We start from the raw sequence: 22,852 nt of genomic DNA on the forward strand, positions 1-22,852 counted from the left end.
CAGCCACAGCAACACGGGATCTGAGCCATGTCTTCCAACCTACACTGGAGCTCACAGCAATGCCAGATCCTTAACCCACTGAGTGAGGCCAGGAATTGGACCCGCATCCTCATGGACACTAGCAGGGTTCTTTACCACTGAGCCACAATGGGAACTCCATGTAATACAGTTTCTTGTATTAAATTTTCCCTCTATCTGAGGGCTCCGTCCAAGGACACGGATTGGATCAGATCTGTCTTTGCACCCCAGCTCCAGAACAGGCCTGTGGAAGCAGCAATAAACACCTATGGAACGAATCCATATGTCTGATTGTAGGAGGTCCTCCAGCAGGCTTCTCCCGTAAATATTTATCAAGTATCTACCATGTCCCAGGCACCATGGACTCTTCACCAACTAACAGATCAAATCGGCTTTTTTCCCCGGGGCTCCAAGTTTTGAGTTTTGGAATCTGGAAGATCACAGGGAAGAGTAGAGGGCAGGAAACTGATGGTACATTTCTTCTAAGCACCTGTTCAATTTCTTAAAAATAAGGTAAGACAGAGTTGCTGCAGGGCTTTTAAAGTATGTCTACAAATTCTTTGACAATCTTCCCCTCAAAAGGTAGAGAGGAGTTGCTTATTCTTAGGAGTGGATTGGATTTAGTGAGTGAGTCACATCTAACTAAAAAGATTAAAAAAAAAAAGAAGAATGTGGAAGTGCCTCAGGACTGTCTTCAACCCACTTCCCTGTCTACTTTCACTCTGTTGGTGGTTTTTTGGTTTTGTTTTGCTTTGTTTTGTTTTTAGGGCAGCAACTGCAGCATAAGGACGTTCCCAGGCTAAGGGGTCCAATCAGAGCTGTAGCCACCGGCCTAGACCTCCGCCACAGCAACACGGGATCTGAGCCGTGTCTGCAACCTACACCACAGCTCACGGCACTGCCGGATCCTTAACCCACTGAGCGAGGCCAGGGATCAAACCCACATCCTCAGGGAGGCTAGTCAGGTTCATTGACCGCTGAGCCACAACAGGAACTCCTCTTGGTGGTTTTATCCATTGTCATGACTTGAAATACCATCTCCACACCAGTGGTTCCAAACTTCCTCTCTTCAGCTGAGACCTCTCCTCTCTTTTACCCAAGGACCTCCTTGACATCTGCTCTTGAATGTCTAACAGGCATCTCAAACTTTACGTGTTCAATACCAGGACACTGAAATCCTCCCCCAAGCCTTCTACCACTGTTGTCCCATCACAAGGGCAGCTTCCCCTCACTCAGGCTGAAAACCACAGGGTCTTGGGAGTTCCCACTGTGGCACAGCAGGTTAAGGATCCAGCTTTGTCTCTGCCATGATGCAGGTTCCAACCCTAGCCTGGGAACTTCCAAATGCCATGGCTATGGCCCAAAAAATAAAATAAAATATTTAAAAAATTTTAGAAGTTCCTATTGTGGTGCAGTGGGTTAAGAATCCAACTTCAGTGGCTTGGGTCACTGCAGAAGCACCCGGCCTGGCACATCGGGTTAAAGGATCCAGTGTTGCTGCAGGTGCAGCATAGGTTGCAGCTATGGCTTGTATTCAATCCCTGGCCTGGGAACTTCCATAAAATTAAAAAAACAAATAACCTTGGGCTCCTGTGTGACTCTTCTCTCTTATTCACATCCCACAGCCAAACCCCGAGAAAATCCTCTGGGTCCAACTTTCAAAATATATTGGAATCCAGCCACATCTCCCCTCCTCCACCTCTGCCCCTTGATTGAACACTGCCATCCCTCACCTGGATTATCTTGAAGGTCTCTGTGCTTCAGCCCTTGACCTCTTATAGCCAATCCTCCACGCAGTATCCAAAGGGATTCTTCCCAGCTCTGTGGCTTCCCACCTCACTCAGATTAAGAACCGAAGCCCTTATGGTGTCCTTCAAGCCTTCAAGGCCAATATGGTGTCAGACACGACCCTACCCTGCCTTATCTCTCTGGCTTCATCTCCAACTATGCTCCCCTGTCTTTGCCTTGAACCACACTGGCCTCCTTGTTTCCCTCTAGTATTCAGGCTCCCACCTCAGGGCCTTTGCACTTGCCGTTCCCTTTGCCTTCTAACTAACTTCTTCAGGTATTTTATCCAAAATATTTCTCAGTGAGACCTTCCTCACTAACCTGATGTCCAGTTTAAAACCAAAATCAGGGGACTTCGCTGGTGGACTAGTGGTTAGGATTTGGTGCTTTCACTGCTGTGGCCTGGGTTCAATCCCTGGTCTGGGAACTGAGATACCACATCAAAATGCTGTATGCTGTAGCGAAAAATAGGAAAAAATAGCACCTATTCCTAACCTGCATCCTTTCCTTGCCCTCTTTTATTTGGTGACATTTATCTGACACTGTATGTGTACACACACACACACACACACACACACACACACACATAGCCTTTTTAGGGCTGCACCCAAAGCATATGGAAGTTCCTAGGCTAGAGAGTTGAATCGGAGATGCAGTTGCTGTCCTACGCCACGGCCACAGCAATGTGAACCTTGTCCAGGTGACCCACACCACAGCTCACGGCAATGCTGGATCCTTAACCCACTGTGCAAGGCTAGGGATTGAACCCACAACCTCATGGATACTAGTCAGGTTCTTAACCTGATGAGCCACCATGGGAATGCCTACAGGCTGTATATTTTATTAGTTTACTTATGTATGTCTCCTCTCATAGATAACCTCCACAAAAGCAGGGATTATGTTCTGTTTTGTTCACTGCTCTATCCCCAGTACCTGTACATAGTAGGTTCCTTTTTTTTTTTTTTTTTTGCTTTTTAGGGCTGCATCTATGACATTTGGAGGTTCCCAGGTTAGGGGCTGAATTGGAGCTACAGCTACCGGCCTATGCCACAGCCCCAGCCACATCATATCCAAGCTGCTTCTGGGACCTATATCACAGCTCAGCTCACGGCAATGCCAGATCCTTAACCCAATGATTGAAGCCAGGATTGACCCCGAAACGTCATGGTTCCTAGTCAGATTTGTTTCCCCTGCACCACGCCACATAGTAGGTTCTTAATAAATACTTGAAGGACAGATTCAGAGGCTTGGGTCTCAAAGAACTAGAAATCTCTTTTTTGTTTCGTTGTTTTGTTTTTGCTTTTCAGGGCCGCACCCACAGCACGTGGAAGTTCCCAGGCTAGGGGTTGAATCAGTTATAGCTGCCGGTCTATACCACAGCCACAGCCACTGCCACAGCCACACAGGATCTGAGCTGCACCTGCAATCTACATGGCACCTCACAGCAATGCTGGATCCTTAACCCTCTGAGTGGAGCCAGGGATCGTACCTGCATCCTCATGGATACTCTTCAGATTTGTTTCCACTGAGCTGTGATGGTAACTCCCAAAATCTTTTTTTTTTTTTTTTTTGCTGCCTCTGTGGTATGTGAAAGTTCCTAGGCCAAGGATCTAATTCACACCACAGCAACAACTCAAGTGACAATGCTGGATCCTTAATCTGCTGCGCCATAAGAGAACTTCAGAAATCTGTATTAAAAAAAAAAAAAATCCCAAGTACAGTTAGGGTTGAGGAGCCCTGTCCCAGTAAAGAAGCCCAGGAGTGTTCTACAGGGTCCAGCCCTCTCATTTCACTGATGAGGTCATGAAGGCCAGAGGTGGGAGGATTGGCCCCAGGTCCCAAGGTGAGTAGGGAACTCTAATATCAGCATTGGACGCCTGGGGCAGGGCTCTCTCAGCAGCTCCAGTTGGCTGAGGCCTGTGTAGTCTGATTCCAGGGGAATCGCTGAGTCCCTAGACCGAGACTCAGGGCACAATGTGGCCCCCAGCTCAGGTGGCCATGGGCAAACTCAGACCTGCCTTGGCCCAAACTAACCCAGGGATGAAGTTGTCAGTGTTTACATTCAAGAGCTGGAGTTCCCGTTGTGGCTCAGCAGTAACAAATCCAACTAGCATTTCTAAGGATCGGGTTCAATCCCTGGCCTTGCTTAGTGGGTTGGGTATCCTGTGTTGCCGTGAGCTGTGGTGTGGGTCACAGACACGGCTCAGATCCTGCAGTGCTGTGGCCATGTCGTAGGCCAGCAGCTGCAGCTCCAATTTGACCCCTCGCCTGGGAATGTCCATATGCCACAGGTGCAGCCCTAAAAAACAAAAAAGACAAAAATAAAATAAAATAGAAAGAGCAAGACCCAATTCCAAAGCATTCAGGTAAACATTAGTCTGCAAATCCCAGGAGCCTCTTGCAATTGCCAAATGCACCTTATGGAATACATACTCTAGTGCTTCCAAGAATGGCTTGGGCACTTTTACAACTCAGTAGTTATTGAAAGATATGTTCTGTCTGGATTACTGGGATGTGCAGAGGCTGTCTGGAGATGGTTCCAGGATGCTGGAGCTATACTGGACTCTGTGGGGAGACCAGCTTGACTGTTTCTAGAGTGATAAGTGGGGCCCAGGGATGTTTGACTCCCGCAGTTCATGCTGATCATAACTGCACTGGCGCACAGAACTCATGGTCCCACACCAGCTCCCAAGAACACACACTTACACAGGATAGTGAGAAACCCTAGATCTCTTCCAGACAGAATACTGCTTCCTGCTTCCATCCTCCAGCGCCCCCTTCCAGCCCTGCCAGTTCTCTCTCAAGGACGGTTCTGAGTAACTACTGCTCCATCTCCTCCAAGAGCTCCCACTACCATCAATCACATCAGGCTGACGAGCTCTGGTTTGACACTCAGGACCAGTACCACCTGGATACCATCTCCCTCCCTTCCTGTAGCAGAAGAATGACACCCCCCCCCCCCCCGCACCAAGGAGGTCCACATTCATTCCTGGAATCTCTGAACGTGTTACATGGCAAGAAGGACCCTACAGATGGGATTAAGGATTGTTTTTGTTTTTTTTAATGGTAGCATCTGTAGCATATAGACGTTCCTTGGCCAGGGACCGCAGCTGCAGCAATGCCGGATGCTTTAACTCACTGTGCAGGGCCAGGGATCAAACCTGTAACTCTGCAGTGACTCAAGCTGCTGCAGTTGTTTTTTGTTTTTTGTTTTTTGTTTTTTTTTTTTTAATTTGAATACGAGCAGTTGGATTCTTAACCCAGGGTACTGCAGCAGGAACTCAAGGATTCAGGACTTCAAGAAGAGATTATCCTTGAATGTTCAAGTGGGCCCAATCCAATGGCATGAATCCTTACCAGTGGACCTTTCCCGGCTGTGCTTAGAGATGTGATCATGGAGAAAGGGGTCAGAGAGCTGCAGGGTTGTTGGCTTTGAAGATGGAGGGAGGGGGTACAAGCCAAGAAATGTGGGCAGCCTCCAGAAGCTAGAAGAGGCATGGAAATAGGTTCTCCCCTAGAGCCTCCAGAAAGAGATGCAACCCTCCCAACATCTTTTTTTGCTTTTTACAGCCAAACCTGCAGCCCTACCTGGAGGTTCCCAGGGTAGGGGCTGAATGAGAGCTGAAGCTGCCAGCCACAGCCACAGCCACACAGGATCCAAGCCGCATCAGTGACCTACACCACAGATCATGGCAACGCCAGACCCTTAACCCACTGAGCGAGGCCAGGGATGAAAGCCACATCCTCATGGATACCCATTGTGACCCATTCAGCCAAAACAGGAACTCCCAGACTTCTTGATTTTACCCCGGTGAGATCGATGCTGGATCAAACCAAACTGTAAGATCACAAGTGTGTATTGCTCTAAGAGACTAAAGTTGTGATAATTTACGACAACTACGAAAAACTAATACATTCCCCACTGAAGCTTCCTCCAGCCAGTCAGTCTCCGGTTGTTCCTACCCCAGACGCCTCAGGTTTTCCTCTTCCACACCTGGCTCATGCTGTTGGCCTGTCCAGGATGCTCAGTTCGCCTCTCCCCCCAGCTCCTATTAATAACTGCCTTTCACAACTCACTGTCCTCAGCATTGACCACCTGCTCTCAGCATCCAGCCTTCTCCCTGCTCACCCTGCGGGCTCCCCACTAGACCTTGATTTATCTCCTCCTGACTCCACGGTCCAGAGTGGTCCACGGAGGTTTGCACAATGGACCTGGGCATCCCTATGTAGAACTTCTGGTTCTTGGCCCCTAGGCACCAAGATCACCTGGGGATCTCAAAAATGGTTCCAACAAATCATGCAGGACGAATTGAAGGCAGCCCCATACGTATTAATGGGAGAAAATTTCCAAGATTCAGATTTAGGTGAAATAAGCAGGGAGTTGAAGAGTGAGTATCCCGCTGCAACTTTCTGAATCCTGTACCATATACCCTGTTTTTTTTTTTTTTTAATCTTTATTACCTATTCACAAAAATAAACAAAATTTGGTCATTCAAAATACTGATTCAGGAGTTCCCGTTGTGGTGCAGCGGAAATGAATCCGACTGGGAACCATGAGGTTGCAGCTTCGATCCCTGGCCTTGCTCAGTGGGTTAAGGATCTGGCATTGCAGACGCGGCTTGGATCTGGTGTTGCTGAGGCTGTGGCGTAGGCTGGCAGCTGTAGCTCCTATCAGACCCCTAGCCTGAACTTCCATTTGCCGTGGGTATGGCCCTAAAACAAAACAAAACAAAACAAAAAGCCCCTGATTCAGGTTGTACTGCCAGAAAAGGATCCACGATGTCCCAACTGGGATGCAGCAATCTGTGTCTGAAGCCCTGTCTGCCAGCTTATTCCAGGCTAGGAACTGAATTGTCAGGAAGAAGGCAGAGCCAGGATGCAAAGGATTTGAATGCATCAACTTCAAATGCACCTAATCAGAAAAATAAATAGAAAGCTCTCTAAGGGATTCTGAAGCCAGGTTTGGGTAGCCCCTGATTTAGTCCCCTCTCTGCCTTTTATGGATTAGGAAAAAGAGGGAGAACTCATCCAAAGCTATACAGTCAGCCAAAGGCACGGGCCAGTGCCCCAGGAATGTCTGACAATGACAGTGACGTAAATTCCAAACCTCTGCCCACCCTTCCTGCAGAGACTTCTCCCTTAGAAGAGCCTGTCAAGTCATGGGGCAGGAGGACAGGAAGAAAGAGAAGAAAACACCATCTTTAATCAACCCACCTGCACAGAAACCAGGGGACAACTCCCTGCTTTGCAAGGTCCCAGTGGGAAGAAAACTTGGTCTCCTTGAAAAAACCGTCTTATAAAAACAAAAGGCTTCGAAGCACCAGTGGCTAAACCCGTTGAGTAAAAAGGGGACTGGGGGGTGGGGGGTGGGAAGAGATGACAGCTGGCTGGGATGGGAGAAAAGAGGACTGGAGGCAGGAGTTGGCCCAGGGGCAGGGCAGCAGCCAGATCTGAAGGGAATTGTCGCCCTTTGGGGCTGTGCCCATCAGCCAACCGGGCCAACCTTCCAGGACCTCGGTCTCTGCAGCGACCAGAGGAACTCCTGGGATTGGCTCTTTGGCACAGACCTGCAGATGGGATGGATGGTGGGGTGAGGTCTTAGTTCAGGATATTTTAGCCTTGGATGGGAGGGAAGGCTAGATCCGAGTAGGGGAGCATGGAATGGTCCCCATTGATGGGCTCAGGGGTGCAAAGCGTCCACAATTCCCGCTGGGACCCTGTGCCTCCCACCGTCCTTCCTAAGCCGGGGCCACTCCTGGTTCACAGACCAGAAGCTGAGGCCACACCCTCCTGTCCTCAGATGCACCAGCCAGTGCACAGGATGCAGGGTCCTTGGGGGTGTCTGAGGAGGGAGGTGGGAAGAAAGAGTTCTCGTCTCTACTTGTTCTTAAGGAAGGGTGCTGGCCCTCCAGAGCCCCCTCCCCACTGTGACCCACACCCCCATTCTGCCTCTTCGGAACAAATTCTGGGCTTGACAGAGGTTGTTTCTGGAAACTGGCATGATCATGAACTCTAGTGATCTTTGAACACTGGTGCCCTTTTCCACTCTGGAACCACAGGTCTTCCAAGTGGTAAAGTGGCTGGAGCTGTCAGGGGTTGGTGGAATTGCTGGGGGTGGGGAATCATGGGTGCAGCAGCCTCAGGGACCTGGAAGGGGGGGCAGTGACTGAGTTGTGCCCTCCCCCCCTTGCTAGAGAGGTTGAAGGTTTTGCCAAGGGTGGACAGGGACTGAGTCTAAGAAGGCTTCCCTGTGGGTCAGGCTGAATTCAGGGCTCTAGGATCCATCCAGCCCATTCCCAACAGGAGAACAGGTATATTGCTTTAAGAGAGGCGTGGGCAAGTTGTGGCAGTGGTATGGAAGCGTAATATCGCATGGGTTCTAGAGTGTCCATGCTGCAAGGGAGCTTGGAGATGGAATTCAGAGACCAGACACCGGGTTTTGGAGTCTGAAACTACAAATCACACACTGCGTTCAAGGCCTGCCTCCACCAAAAGTCTAGCTCTGTGGCTTTAAGCAAATCACTTTACATCTCTGGGCCTCAGTTTCCCTATCTGCAAAATGGAGATTACAGTAAAATCCCAATATTGTCCACGGAGTTGAGAATCAAATGAAAAGGCTAGAAAGAGCTCTGTGTACTCAGGGATTATTTTAATTGAGGTGAGAAACTGAGGCCCAGAGGGCAAGGGCCTTGCCAGATATCACACAGAGAGTGATGGAGCTGTGATTAGAGCCCAGGACTCCTGCTCCTAGTTCACAGTAACTTTCCCCAGGGCTGGTGAATGAGTGTGGTGAGATGGGGTGCGTCTGTCCTGCCCTTTCTCTCTGGACAGGGGACAGGATGCTGGGTGAAGGGTGAAAGGGAGAGGCTGGAGAAGGAAGGGAGGCTCTAGCACAAGCCAAGGCTGAGATAAAAAAAATACAAACTCCGCGATCCCCCTCCCCCGCCCCTTCCCGCCCCGCCCCACCCCTTAAGTCCAGGTTTCTAAGGGTCAAGTCCAAGTCCACTTCAGACCCTGATCGAGCCGATGCAGGCTGCAGTCTGGTCAGAAAGCCGCCAGGGGGCGCGCCTGCAATCTTGGCGGGAGCTCGAGGCAGCCGCGTCAGTCTAGCCGCGGGGGTGGGCGCCGGGCAGAAGCTACCCGGACCTGCCGGAAAAAAAAGCAGGTTAGGGAAGTGGACCCCCAAGTATTGAGGCGGAGAGATCTGGCTTCCTCCCGGCTCCTCCGTGCTCTTCTTTCTCCTACACTAACGCCCGGGACTCTCCACCCCACCCTGCTCCGCGCCATGACCCACGTGTACAGAGGCTGCAGTTGTAAATGCGAAGTCTTCTGCGGCGCCTGGTATCCGTAGGAATCAAAACCGCCGATGAAGTCAACTGCGGAAGGGGAGATGGCACGTAGTTAGAAATGGGTCTGCGGGAGGGCAAGTTATGGGAGGCTGGGTTCTGAAAGGGAGGAATCTTAGGGCCAGACCCCGTACTGGGCCTGAGGGATTGGGCTTTGCTGCAGTATCCCGATGCGTGAGCCAAGCCCGAGACAGCTGGGGGACAGGGGGTAAGGGTGTGGATGGTGGAGGGGGACGGCGCTCTAAGGGAGAAGGCTCGGGGCGAGAGACAGGAGGGAGGCTGGCGGGGAGGGAGTGGGGTGGGGGTGGGGGGGTAGGCAAGACCTCCCGGGGGTTGGGGGTAGGACGAACTGAGAATGCGCGGCGCTTAACAGGGGTAGGGCTGCGGAGCCCTTCCAAGGGACGCGGCCTAAGAGGGACGGGTAGGGGGAGCGACGCTGGGGCCTTGGACTGGGCACCTGGACGTCTGGACCACAGCCCAGAATGGGCTGGCTATGCAGATCCCTAGCCACCCTGCGCCTCTTCTTCCCCAGCCCCAAGAGGGGCTCCTTAACTGACCCAGTGCTCCCTCCTGCTCGGGCCCCTGTCCAGGGTGCTGACGGCGTGGGGTGGCGCGCGGCCAGCTTTTCCCACTTCCCTATGGGCCCCGCACTCACAGCTGTCCTCCTCCTCCAGGAATACTTTGCTCACGTAGCAGGCAAACACGAAGCCGAACAGCTGGGGGAGGACACAGAGCGTCACGGAGGGGAGGAGGAGAGGGAGGCTCTTTCTTCACCCTCTGCCTGGCCCGCCCACCCCTCCTGGAGGGATGTGTGTGCTAGGGGGAAGGCAAACCCATAGCAACTTCACGTTAAATGACTGTGCCTGAAACTTAAGACACCTGGTTCCATTCTCCGTTCTGGGAGTGTCACTCTGTACAAGTAAGTATTTTACTTTTTGAGCCTCAGTTTCCCCAGTTGGACCTGGGCAATACCTTACTGGCTTGTTAAGAGGAAAGAGGATTATGTGACTTTGTGTGTATAAAGTGCCTCGGACACAACTGGCCCTCCTAGAAATGGAAATTACTATCTTGGAGTCATTTTTAATTTCTTCTCACAACTCTATGAGGTTGATATTATCATTCCTTTTGAGAGTAAGGAATCAAGCTTGGAGAAAGCCAGTGACTTGTCCAAGGTCACGCAGCAGGTATGTTGGAGATTTAAACTCAGGATTGACTCACGTCGGATGCCTCATCCTATTCATTAAAGCTGCTCACTTCCTGAAGTGAAGGAAGGTGGTACAAGACACAGAAACAGAGCCAGGACGAAGCACAGGAGGGTCGTCCTTCTTAACAAGGGCTAAACAAAGGGGTGGGGGTGCCCTCCACCTCTGGGGGTGCATCAATTAAGGACAGGAGAACTCACGGCCAGGAAGATCTGCAGGGCACTGCTAAGTGCTTCGATGTAGGGATAGTCAAGCAGGCAGCCGGTGACCGAGATGACATGGTGGTCTCCAGGGCCAGACGGGAGTTCAAGACAGGTGTCACCAGGCAGCCTGGCCCATTCTCCATCCACCAGGAGCGGTGCAGGGATGTGTTGAAGGTCATGATGAAGTCCCGGTCCTGGGGGCAGAGGGGCCTAGGATACTGAGCTGGGTGGGAGGGGGAAGGGGAATCCTCCCCAGGCTCTAGGAGACTTTACATAAGTCTACCTCACACCCAGGTGGTTGTAACAGCTTCCTTTCCTGTCTTGGAAAGGAAAGGGTATGAAGTCTGTATCTGCAAGTTTATGTTTGGCCAGTAGGCGGCGCTTGATGACCATGCGGGCCTCATCGCAGATGGAAGCGGGACCCACAGGAGCCCTAGAATTTCAGGGCTGGAAGGGGCATTAACTGTGACCGTTTCCAATTTTCCAGCTATTGAAAACCTCAATAATACAGACCCCCTTCATAGCCTATTTAGCCTCTCCGCTTCTCTCTGTGTGTGACCCTGGGCAAACCTCTCCTCTCTTTATAGTCCTTGGTCTCCCCTTTTGAAATGGAGAATGGGCTGGCCCAGATCAGAGGTTCTCACCCACATGTGCATTTACCGTGTTCATCAATCCATTCACTCATGTGGTCCATCCACAAATCTTCACGGCATGCTGACCAGGTGCCAAGCACTGAGATGTGAGATCTCCTTTCATCCCTTCAGCAACCACATGAAATTGGGATTTCTATCAACTGCACTTGCTAGATAAGGAAACTGAAGCTCAGAGAGGGTAAGCCACCAGCCCAGGGTCACACGGCTAGGAAATGGTTCAAGCTGGGATTTAAATCTAGCAGAAGTACAAAGCCAGGGCTCTCTTTCATATATCTTGCCTCCTTTACATCTAAAAATAGAAGTTGTGCCCTCTGGACTTGCTCTTCTCCAAGCTCAACACTCCCGCTTTCTTCAGCAGTTCTCCAGGGTCTGTTCCATTTTCCCAGAACAAACTCTATCTAGTCTCCTTTCCTCTGAAAAAGTATCGATCAGAATTGGACTCACATCTTTGACTAAGCAGCCGTACAAAGCACATCCTTTTTCACTCTTTTGCACTGAACACGGTTCTTGTCCACCACATATTGCTGGTTTTTACTGAGATTGGGGTCAACTGGGACCCTAATCCATTTTCACACAGACTGCCCTTCAACCTCATCTGCTCCATCTTTTTTTTTTTTTTTTTTTTATCTTTTTAGGGATGTACCTGTGGCATACGGAGGTTCCCAGGCTAGGGGTCCAATCGGAGCTGTAGCTGCCGGCCTACGCCACAGCCAGGCGGGATCTGAGCCGCATCTGCAGCCTACACCACAGCTCACGGCAGCGCTGGATCCTCAACCCATTCTGTGAGGCCAGGGATTGAACCCGAGGCCTCATGAATGCTAGTCGGGTTCGTTAACCACTGAGCCACGACGGGAACTCCCTCCATCATTTGTTTTTGAGAAGTACAGAGGAGGTGTACAAAAACACAGGGATGCGGGTGGGGAGCACAGATGATTTGAATGTGTAGAGGGTGGTCTCTTCAAGAGATGATGCCCAGACCCACCCCAAGGAGCCTGGGGGGTGGGGGATGGGGAAGGTCAGGCTGTGCCCTCTGGCACTGCCAGGCCTGAGGCTTACCTGGGACAGCTGTCCAACCTCCAAGTAGAAGCAGATGATAAACGCATTCCAGCCAACCCAGAGCACCAGCCAGGCTGCGTACTGGGGAAAGCAGAGGTGGGATCAGGGTGGGGCGTGGGGGAGTGGGGTGGGGGTGTATCAATATGCTGAGGAGACCTTTGCAGGGGAAATTATGACAATGCCTCACTCAGAGAGCTTACAAATCAATTTTCTTTCCATATGCACCTGTCTTTTTAGGGCCACACGTGTGGCATATGGAAGTTCCCAGGCTAGGGGTCCAACTGGAGATGCACAGCTGCCGGTCTATGCCACAGCCACAGCAATGCAAGATTCTAGCCACATCTGTGATCTACACTGCAGCTCATGGCAATGTGGGATATTTCACCTGCTGAGTGATGCCAGGGGTCGAACCTGAATCCTCATGGATACCAGTCGGGTTTGTAACCTGCTGGGTCACAAAGGAACCTCTACAAATCATTACAACACAGTTGTCCTTACAACAACCCTGCAGGGAGGGCACCGTATTTCTCTTTAAAGATAACTAAGTTAAGGCTCAGAGAGGGTTACATTTTCCAAGATCACACAGCTAGGAAGGAGTAAGGCTGGCATGTGAACCCAAGTCCTCTGGTAGCTAATCCTATCCATTCTGCAGAGAAAAACAGACACCAGATGACATCCTACCCATGGCAAAGAACGAGACAGGAGCTGCATATTTCCAACCCCATCCTCTGCCTACAATTCCAGGGGCAGCCACCTGGCAGGCGGTGTTGTTTACAGGGGTGCTGGGGTCTTTCCTGAGCACTGGAAAGAAGGGTCCTCTCATCTTGTTAAGGGAGAGATTTGGAAGCCCTGTTCACTTGGCTTCTGGAACTGAGCCTGTGGGATGTGGAAAGAAGCCCTAGAATGAGTGTGAGTGGGCTCAGGGGAGTGGCATGACATTACGAGTCATTGCTATTGTGGGTGTCAAACATTTATGTAGCAAATCTACTGAAAGCCTTTTCCTTCAAGAGAGGTGTGTGAATGGGTCACTGAGAAAGAGCAGGGGACAAGGCTGAGACTAATTGAAACTGGTAGTTTGATCATCATCAAGGACTGGGGCTTGGAAAGAGGAAGTAGGAGGAGAGAGCTAGGCACACAGTGCACTCCTGGGATTGGGGCACAGGAGGCACTGGCTTCACTAGCCACTCTAGCCCACGTTATTTTATTCTATTTTATTTTTGTCTTTTTGCCTTTTCTAGGGCCGCTCCCACAACATATGGAGGTTTCCAGGCTAGGGGGTCTAATCAGAGCTGTAGCTGCTGACCTACGCCAGAGCCACAGCAACACAGGATCCAAGCCATGTCTGTGACCTACACCATAGCTCATGGCAACACCGGATCCTCCCACTGAGCGAGGCCAGAGATTGAACCTAAAACCTCACGGTTCCTCATCAGATTCGTTAACCACTGCACCACGACGGGAACTCCTTTTATTCCATCTTTTTTAGGGTCACACCTTCGCCACATGGAAGCCCCCAGGCCAGCGGTCAAAGCCACAGCAACTTGGGATCCAAGCTGGGTCTGCGACCTACACCACAGCTCACAGCAATGCTGGATCCCTAACCCACTGAATCAGGCCAAGGATCGAACCCGCATTCCCATGGATACCACTCAGGTTCATTACCACCAAGCCATGATGGGAACTCCCAGCCCACATTCTTGATGCACATCAAGGGACAGAAGGCAAGCCTTCCTAAGCAACCTGAGAAACCAAACGAGACACTCTATCCCTCCCACGGGCTTACTGGGGCAGCGTGGGGATGCAGCAGGAGCCTTTGCTCTGGACGTGGTGCTCTAATCCTGCCACTTGTTAGCTGTGTGACTTTACGAAGCGTCATCACCTTTCTGAGCCTCATTTCTTCATCTGGACAGTGGAGATGGTAAGATACACCTCTCAGGGCTGTTGTAAAGATAAGGAAAGCAGGTGAAACTCTTCTCACGTGCCTGGCACGTGGTAGGCACTCAATAATATAGCTTGCTAATATTTGGATTTTTCTCTAGGTAATTCTTTTTTTTTTTTTTTTTTTTTTTGCTTTCTTAGGGCTGCGCCCGAGGCATATGGCGGTTCACAGGCTAGGGATCCAATTGGAGCTACAGCTGCTGGCCTACACCACAGCCACAGCAACGCAGGATCTGAGCCATGTCTGTGACCTATACCACAGCTCACAGCAACCCCAGATCCTTAACTCACTGAGCGAGGCCAGGGATCGAACCTGCAATCTCATGGTTCCTAGTCAGATTCGTTTCTGCTGTGCCACAGTGGGAACTCCTCTAGGTAATTCTTTAGGAAAAATATTAATCTCGTCTCCACTTAGAAAAGAAGCACTGGGATTTGAACATCCACATCACCAGCCAGGCTGGAGTCAAGACAGAGGCAGGGGTCTGGGTACCCGGGGTTTAGGGAAGCTCTGCCTGGAGATGGAGGGGGAATGGATGGGGGTGAGAAGAGGGGGTTGGCTTGGGCAGGGGCCAAGTGAGTCATACCAGAATGAGGTACCGGGAGCGGTACTGCACGGTGCCAAAGATGCCCAGGATAACTGCCATGATGTGCAGGAAGTTGGCTAGGATCGGAGCCCACTGGTAGCCCAGGAAGTCAAAGATCTGCCGCTCCAGCGCAGCCACCTGTGGGAAAGAGCAGAGGACTGGGACTCCTCCTTGACCTTGTGGTGACACCGGTTACCATGGTGATGAGGCACCACGGGCTGGTGATACACAAGTCTCAGAGCCCTCCCAGCCCCACAGTACCAAGGGGGTGCTGAGAGGTGAGGACAAGTCTGTGAGGATGAGGGGGAATGCAGCCCTGACCGTGACTTTGGGATGGGCTAAAGGGTCATGGGAGCTAGGGCTCAGAACACCTTCCTCCCCACCAAGAAGCCTCCCCAACTTCTCAGGGCATTGGGTCTCAGCTAGTAGATTCAAGATCCAGACTGCCCCACCCAAGCCAGATGGACTGAGCGTCTGGGGGGGCAGTTGCCACAGCTCACGGCACCACTGGATCCCTGACCCACTGAGCAAGGCCAGGGATCGATCCACAATCTCTTGGATACTAGTCAGATTTGTTTCTGCTGAGCCACAATGGGAACTCCCCAAATGGTTGTTTTAAACTTCTGTTTTGGAGGAATTCGTTACACAGCAAAAGCTAACTGATATAGGATGCAATCAACACATTCCCTTTCCAGGAGCCCCTGGTTCAATCTTTCAGCTGATACAGTTAGGAACAAAGGTGCCAAGGATACCAATTGTTTTTTGGTTGTTTTGCCCCCTCCCCTGCACCAGAGGCATAGGTAATTTCCCTGGCCAGGGATCGAATCTGAGCCACTGCTGTGATCTATGCCATAGCTGCAGCAGCTCCAGGTTCTTAACCTGCTGTGCCACAGTGGGAACTCCAAGGATACCAATTGCTATTGACCATCCCATATTCCTTTCTCTGTTGACAGAACCTATCTCTTTGTTCTGGACACAGAAACCTATCTCAAGTCCACGTGGCTTGGGTGGGGGCTGAGGCCACTTCTACTTCCCACAGTGGGTTTGTGACGAAGAGCTAACCAAATAACCAACATGGTGATATCTGTTCAGGGATGGCACTCACTCTGGGCCTGCTCCTGAGAGTCACCCTGGGTATTTGCCAGAGCTTGGGGACAGAGATACTCTCCATCTGCCAGGATACCTGGTCAGGTATAGTGTCAGCTGACAGCTGTTGGCGGCTGTCTTTGCCACCACTGGGGAGGGAGGGGGAGAGAGCCGGCTTGAGGAGGAAGCCAAAGCTAAGGGACAGAGAGTGAGGGGGGACGCGTGAACAAGCAAAGGCAGTGTCTGGGAGACATCATTCTGGGTCTGAGGATCTAGCCATGCCGCAAATGAACTCTCCTTTCTTGTACCGCTGATTTCTGTCACTTGCACCTGAGTATCCTGCCTAAGACGGAAGGGGAGATAAGCGTGTCTGGCTAAAGAGGGAGAAAGAAGATCCTCATAAAGTAAGAAGACCCCAGGAGTTCCCGTCGTGGCGCAGTGGTTAATGAATCCGACTAGGAACCACGAGGTTGTGGGTTCGATCCCTGACCTTGCTCAGTGGCTTAAGGATCCGGCATTGCCGTGAGCTGTGGTGTGGGTTGCAGACTTGGCTCGAGTTGCTGTGGCTCTGGCGTAGGCAAGCGGCTGCAGCTCCGACTGGGAACCTCCATGTGCTGTGGGAGCGGCCCTAGAAAAGGCAAAAAGACACACACACACACACACACACACACACAGAAGATCCCAGAAACCTTTTTCCTGGCAGGGAGGCAGGAGGAAGTGGAGCTAAAGCTGCCACACAGATGGCAAAGCTTGGGCAGAGACCCAGGAAGCAGCAGGCCCAACCCTGGTACCCACCCCACCTGGCACCAGCCTGCCTCTTGCTGGTGACTCCCCTTCCCAGGGCTCTGAAGATTGTAACGAGTTTTCCAAGTTCATCTCTCACTGCATGCTCCTTGGCAAAAAGGTGCCGCTGAAATCATTATCTCAGAAGAAAGAGACCAGGAAGCTCAGAGAGGAGAAGTGACTTTCCCAAGGTCACACAGCAGGCTGGTGACGGAGCTAGGCAGCCATCCTGCCTTTCACTGCCTCCTGTCCCATCTTGGCACCAGCGCACAGCCTTTCCCAGTTGGCACTGGCTCAGGAGTTAAGACGTGTGGGTTCTGGTTGAGAGTCTGACACTGATTCCTGGTTTCCTTGTTCCAGGCTACCTTCCCTGTTGGGTCTTGGGCTCCTCTTCCATATGTAGAGGTCAGGCTATAAGACCTCTAAGGGCCCTTCTGGTTTCCAGTGACCCTGCTGATCTTGGGAGAGAAACTCCCCAGGCTGCTGCCCCTCCCAAAAGCTCCTGCCGCACTTTGGTTCTCCTTTCCACCCTGACTCGGCTGGGTCTTAGGAAGCCCTGGTAGTTTGGGGTCCAGCTGGATGCTCTTAACTCAGCTGGCGTGTGGTCCTGGCAAGGAGGTTGTGACAAAGTCACACAGGCTTATACTGTAGCTGGGGAGACACCCTGCCAGGGCACCTTTATCTAAACCTGACATCACTCCCAGTGCAGCCCTTGCTCAACAATCCTATGTCCTTAGGGACCTCATTGATAGAGTGAGCAGCAATGGAGTTACTAAAGCTCAGGTTCAAATTGCAGTTCTGCTGTGTGACTCATGGCAAATTACTTTCCCTTTCTGAGCCTAGTTCTTTAATTATAAATGGGGAAGATAAATCCCTCCTGAGAGAAGCTGTGGTGAGGATACGGAGACATCACATAAACTAATAATTAGAATTAATATATGGTGGTTAATTAGTAGAAGACCTAACAGTCAGAGCTTCTAAGTTTGGCTTTGAAGGCTGCTAGGATCTGGCTCAATCCTTTATTCCCTCAGTTCCTGCCCTCAAGTTGGGGTTCCACCATCATTGCCCTTTTCCTATATCCAAGTCCTCCTCAGTTTTCTTTTTTTTTCCTCTCTTTTCTTTCTTTTTCTTTGTTTTTTAGGGCTGCGCCTTCGGCATATGGAAGTTCCAGGCTAGGGGCCGAACTGGAGCCACAGCGGCCAGCCTACACCACAGCCCAGCAACGTGGGATCCTAGCTGCATCGCAACTACACCATCGCTCACAGCAATGCCGGATCCTCAACCCACTGAGCGAGGCCAGGGATTGAACCTGCATCCCTCACGGATACTAGTCAGATTCATTTCCACTGCGCCACAGCAGGAATTCCTCAGTTTTTAAAATATAGCACAATTTTCTCCTTTCCTAGGAAGACCTTCTGACTGGTCCGAAGGGATCTCTCTTTGCACTGAATATGGAAGACTAGCTGGTCATGTCACTTTCAGCCATCCCTCCAGCCTCCCATCCAACACTCACCCACTCATTCATCAAAACCCCATCCATATCCATTTATCCATCCATCTACCATCTGACATGCCCTCATATCCATCCTGGGCCAATCATTTATTTATTCACAGGACATTTAGTCTGTGTCAGGCCCTGTGCTGGCACCCCTGCCTTTTGGGAATTCAGAGCCTAGGAGGAGACAGATGGAAAATCGGACAGTTACAAACCACTGTGATCAGTGCTATAACCCAGGCCTGAATGATGCTGCCTTTCCCTTCAATGGTGACTGCAGAGATTGATTTAAACAAATAGATAGATAGACAATTTTGAGATTCAGTGTGTTATAAATAATCCTCAGAGTTCCCCTTGTGGCTCAGCGGGTTAAGAACCCAACAAGTATCCAAGAGGATTCGGGTTCAAGCTCTGGCCTCACTCAGTGGGTTAAGGACCCAGCATGGCTGCAAGCTGCAGCATAGGTCGCAGATGTGGCTCGAATCAGTGTTGCTGTGGCTGTGGAAGTGGCCAGCAGCTGCAAGCTTCAATTTGACCCCTAGACTTCCCAGGAAGTTCCCTAGCCTGGGAACATCCATATGCTGAAGGTGAGGCCTTAAAAAGTAAAAATAATTGTAATCTCAATTCTAATGTTTTTGGCCACACCCATGGCATGTGGAAGTTCCTGGGCCAGGGATCAAACACATGACACAGCAGTGACCCGAGCCTCACAATGACAATGCCAGATCCTTAACACACTGAGCCACAAGGGAACTCCTAAAGTTGTTGGGATTTTATTCTTTCTTTTTTTTCTTTGGCCGAGCCCATGGCATGCAGAAGTTCCCAGGCCAGGCATCAAACCTGTGCCACAGCAGTGGCAACACCAGGTCCTTAACCTGTTAAGCCACCATGGAACTTCCTAAAGTTGTTGTTTTTCATTAGAAAACCAAGCCAAATTCCAGAACTCCTGCTTGTGCAGCAGTGATATGCCACTAATAAACAAAGATAAGAACAAAAAATAGGAGAAATAGCTTCCCCATCTGGTTGCAATGGCTTAGAAACAATCAGCTGAGAGCGGCGGTGGTTGCAAATCATAACTGACCTTGGAGTGTCTCTCTCACTTTGATGGGAGGACTTGTGCAGAGATAAGTGCAACCTACTCCTTTGCAGAAAGTTCAAGTGCACTGAGGAGGAAAAAGCAACTTTGGGGATATTTTTCCCTAGTCAGTCCACAAGCCAGATCAAGCTGACTTTTTTTTTTTGTCTTTTTGCCTTTTCTAGGGCCGCTTCCCGCGGCACATGGAGGTTCCCAGGCTAGGGGTCGAATCGGAGCCGTAGCCACCGCAACGGGGGATCCGAGCCGCGTCCTTGACCTACACAACACACAGCTCCCCACAATGCTGGATCCTTAACCCACTGAGCAAGGCCAGGGATCGAACCCGCAACCTCATGGCTCCTAGTCAGATTTGTTAACCACTGCGCCACGACGGGAACTCCTCAAGCTTACTTCTTAAGTTTCCCTCCAAAGTGGGCAGCACAGAAGCTTCTGTGGGCAGCAGATGCAGCCTCCCGCCTGATCTCCTGATAGAAGGAGGGGCTGGCTACCATCCCTGCTGAGCACTTTTTCTTTTTCTTTTTTTTTTTTTGCTTTTTAGGGCCACACCCACAGCATATGGACGTTCCCAGGCTAGGGACTGAATCAGAGCTACAGCTGCTAGCCTACAGCACAGCCAAGCCACACAGAATCTGAGCCATGTCTGCAACCTACATCACAGCTCATGGCAATGCTGGATCTTTAACCTACTGAACGAGGCCAGGGATCAAACCCACATCCTCATGGAACCTAGTTGGGTTTGTTAACCACTGAGCCAGGAAGGGAACTCCCTGAGTGCTTTTTCTAGAGCACAGATCTAGTCAAGTCACTGTCATCAATGCAGCCCAGAGAGCCTAGGGTAATCCCTAGGGCCTCTGGGCCACCAACTCCCTGGTCACACAGCACTCCAGAGAAGCAGGACGAGTCCCCTGGCTGTAGTCCCAGAGGGACACATAGATCCAGTCCCCCAAGCCTCACAGTCCTGTTCAGATCTGTCAGCGCCCACAGAGGAAGTCCCACTTTCCTGCCCGTTAAGCCCTCTCTGTCCTTGATCCACAACACGCCGTCCCGTCCTTTGACCCAGCCCTCCCCTGGCCCCTTGCACCAGCCCTTCCACATCAGCAAGTGTCTCCCTGGCCTCAGCACCTCCCCTGAGAGGCGCCCCCACCCCTTACAGTGGCACCCAAAGAGGCTGCTTTCTCCGCAGTCTTCTCAGTTACTGATTCTCTTCTCTTGTCCCATGTTCCTCAGGTCCAAAGGTGGGGTTGGTATCCTCTGGGGTCCTGAAACTGCCTGTAGAACAGCATGAGTCTGTGGTCTCGCCATCCACTGGCCTCTGGGTCTCACCCCTTCTTCTTTTAAAAATAAATTTTTTTAAGGCTGCACCTGTGGCATATGGAAGTTCCTAGGCTAGGAGTCAAATCCGAGCGGCAGCTGCGGTCTACACCACTGCCACGGCAACACCGGATCTAAGCCGCATCTGCAACCCACGCCATAGCTTCCTGCAATGCCAGACCCTCAACCTCTGAGGCCAGAGATCAAATCCACATCCTCATGGACACTATGTCAAGTTCTTAACCCACTGAGACACAATGGGAACTCCCAAATGGAAGGCTTTTTTGCTTTTTTGTTTTGTTTTAGCCTCCCCGAGGCATATGGAATTCCCGAGGCCAGGGACCAGATCCAACGCTGGATCCTTAACCCATTACGGGGGCCAGGGATCAAACATGACTCCCAGAGCCCCAGAGACATCGCCCATTCTGATCCCACTGTGCCACAGCAGGAACTCCTTGTCCTGAGTTTGATACCTACATCATCTAGGTCAGCTTTGACATCTGGGGGCCACCCCCTCCAGCACCCCAACCTTTCAGACTCTCAACTCTTCCTCCATTCTTTCTCATTCACAGCCACCTCTAGACTTGTCATCACCTGTAACTGTCCTGCCTCCAAAGTCGCCAACTGGCCAGCTCCTCTCGGACCACTTCAGCTTGCCTCCCAACACCCTTCAGGATGACGTCCCCAGCCCCAGCGCTCCCCCTCCCCATTCCCCACTTCGCACCCCAGCTCAGCCTGCTGGGATCACAGGACCCCTCGCTTCAACATCAGCTTTGCCTGTGACCCAAACTCTCAACCTCCTCTGCGTTTTCATTATGTCCACCAGGAAAAGCCCACACCTGGATAAACCCAATTAACAGTTTCCTCGTGCTCGCAAAGCAGCCCAGCGCTGCTGGAGAAAGTCAATCCTCAGGGCAGACTGGGGCCACTGGAGATGCAGAATCATCCATTCTAGGAAGGCCTGATGCAGGAGTTCCTGTCATGGCACAGCAGAAACAAATCCTACTGGGAACCATGAGGTTGCCGGTTTGATCCCTGGCCTCGCTCAGTGGGTTAAGGATCCGGCGTTGCTGTGAGCTGTGGTGTAGGTCGCAGATGTGGCTTGGACCTGGCATTGCTGTGGCTCTGGTGTAGACCAGCGGCTACAGCTCTGATTGAACCCCTAGCCTGGGAACTTCCATTGGCCGCAGGTGCGGCCCTAAAAAGACTATATATACATATTTGAAGCCCCAGCTAATGCCTTATGTATCCTAACTTGCTCTCTCTCTCTTTTTTGTCCATGCCCATGGCATGTGGAAGTTCCCAGGCCAGGGATCTAACCCGTGCCACAGCAGTGACCCAAGCCCCAGTATTTGACGCCAGATCCCTAACCCACTGGGCCACAAGAGAACTCCCCCAACTTGCTCTCATATCCAAAACTGTTTCAAGGTCTCCACACCGGCTCTGCCACTCACTCCTCCACCCATTTGCTACAACTTGGTCCAAAGGTTGGAGCAGAGCTGGGTTAGAAACCTGATGCCTCCGGTTTTGTTTGTTTGTTTGTCTTTTTGCCTTTTCTAGGGCTGCTCCTGCGGCTTATGGAGGTTCCCAGGCTAGGGGTCGAATCGGAGCTGTAGCCACCAGCCTACGCCAGATCCACAGCAATGCGGGATCCAAGCCTCGTCTGAGACCTACACCACACACAGCTCACCGCAACGCCGGATCCTTAACCCACTGAGCAAGGCCAGGGACCAAACCCGCAACCTCATGGTTCCTAGTTGGATTTGTTAACCACTGTGCCATGGCGGGAACTCCCTGATGCCTCTGGTTTTTATAGAACTTTGGGCACATCACTTAGCCTCTCTGTGCCTCAGTGTTCTCATCAACAAAAAGGGTATCACTCATGGTACCTCTCCTGCTTGGCCAGCACTATTTAAAATTATATTGGCTAACAGACTTTCTACTTCTTCTCCCTCCCCCCTTTATTTTTGTCTTTTGTCCTTTTAGGGCTGCCCCTGTGGCATATGGAGGTTCCCAGGCTGGGGGTCTAATTGGAGCTACAGCTGCCAGCCTACACCACAGCCACAGCAACTCGGGATCCAAGCCTACACCACAGCTCACGACAACGCCAGGTCCTTAATCCACTGAGCGAGGCCAGGGATCGAACCTGAAACCTCATGGTTGCTAGTCGGATTCATTTACGCTGTGCCATGATGGGAACTCCCCTTTTTTGGCTGCCCCACAGCATATGGAGTTCTCTGGGCCAGGGATCAAATCCAAGCCACAAGCTACTCTGAAGCTGTGGCAACACTGG

The 22,852-nt window shown here is 51.3% G+C and overlaps 1 protein-coding gene across 1 annotated transcript in view; it reads right to left on the reverse strand.

Annotated features, from left to right (window-relative positions):
* NKAIN1 (sodium/potassium transporting ATPase interacting 1) overlaps positions 6,986-22,852 on the reverse strand; it is a 52,181-nt gene continuing 36,314 nt past the window's right edge. Inside the window, 7 exon segments of the mRNA XM_003127748.5 lie at positions 6,986-8,952; positions 9,101-9,182; positions 9,808-9,868; positions 10,555-10,652; positions 10,655-10,751; positions 12,267-12,347; positions 14,789-14,926. Coding sequence (XP_003127796.3) covers positions 8,943-8,952; positions 9,101-9,182; positions 9,808-9,868; positions 10,555-10,652; positions 10,655-10,751; positions 12,267-12,347; positions 14,789-14,926 — 567 coding nt within the window. The 3' untranslated portion in view covers positions 6,986-8,942.

The sequence above is a fragment of the Sus scrofa genome, chromosome 6, assembly GCF_000003025.6.
Source record: "Sus scrofa isolate TJ Tabasco breed Duroc chromosome 6, Sscrofa11.1, whole genome shotgun sequence".
NCBI classification, from domain to species: domain Eukaryota; kingdom Metazoa; phylum Chordata; class Mammalia; order Artiodactyla; family Suidae; genus Sus; species Sus scrofa.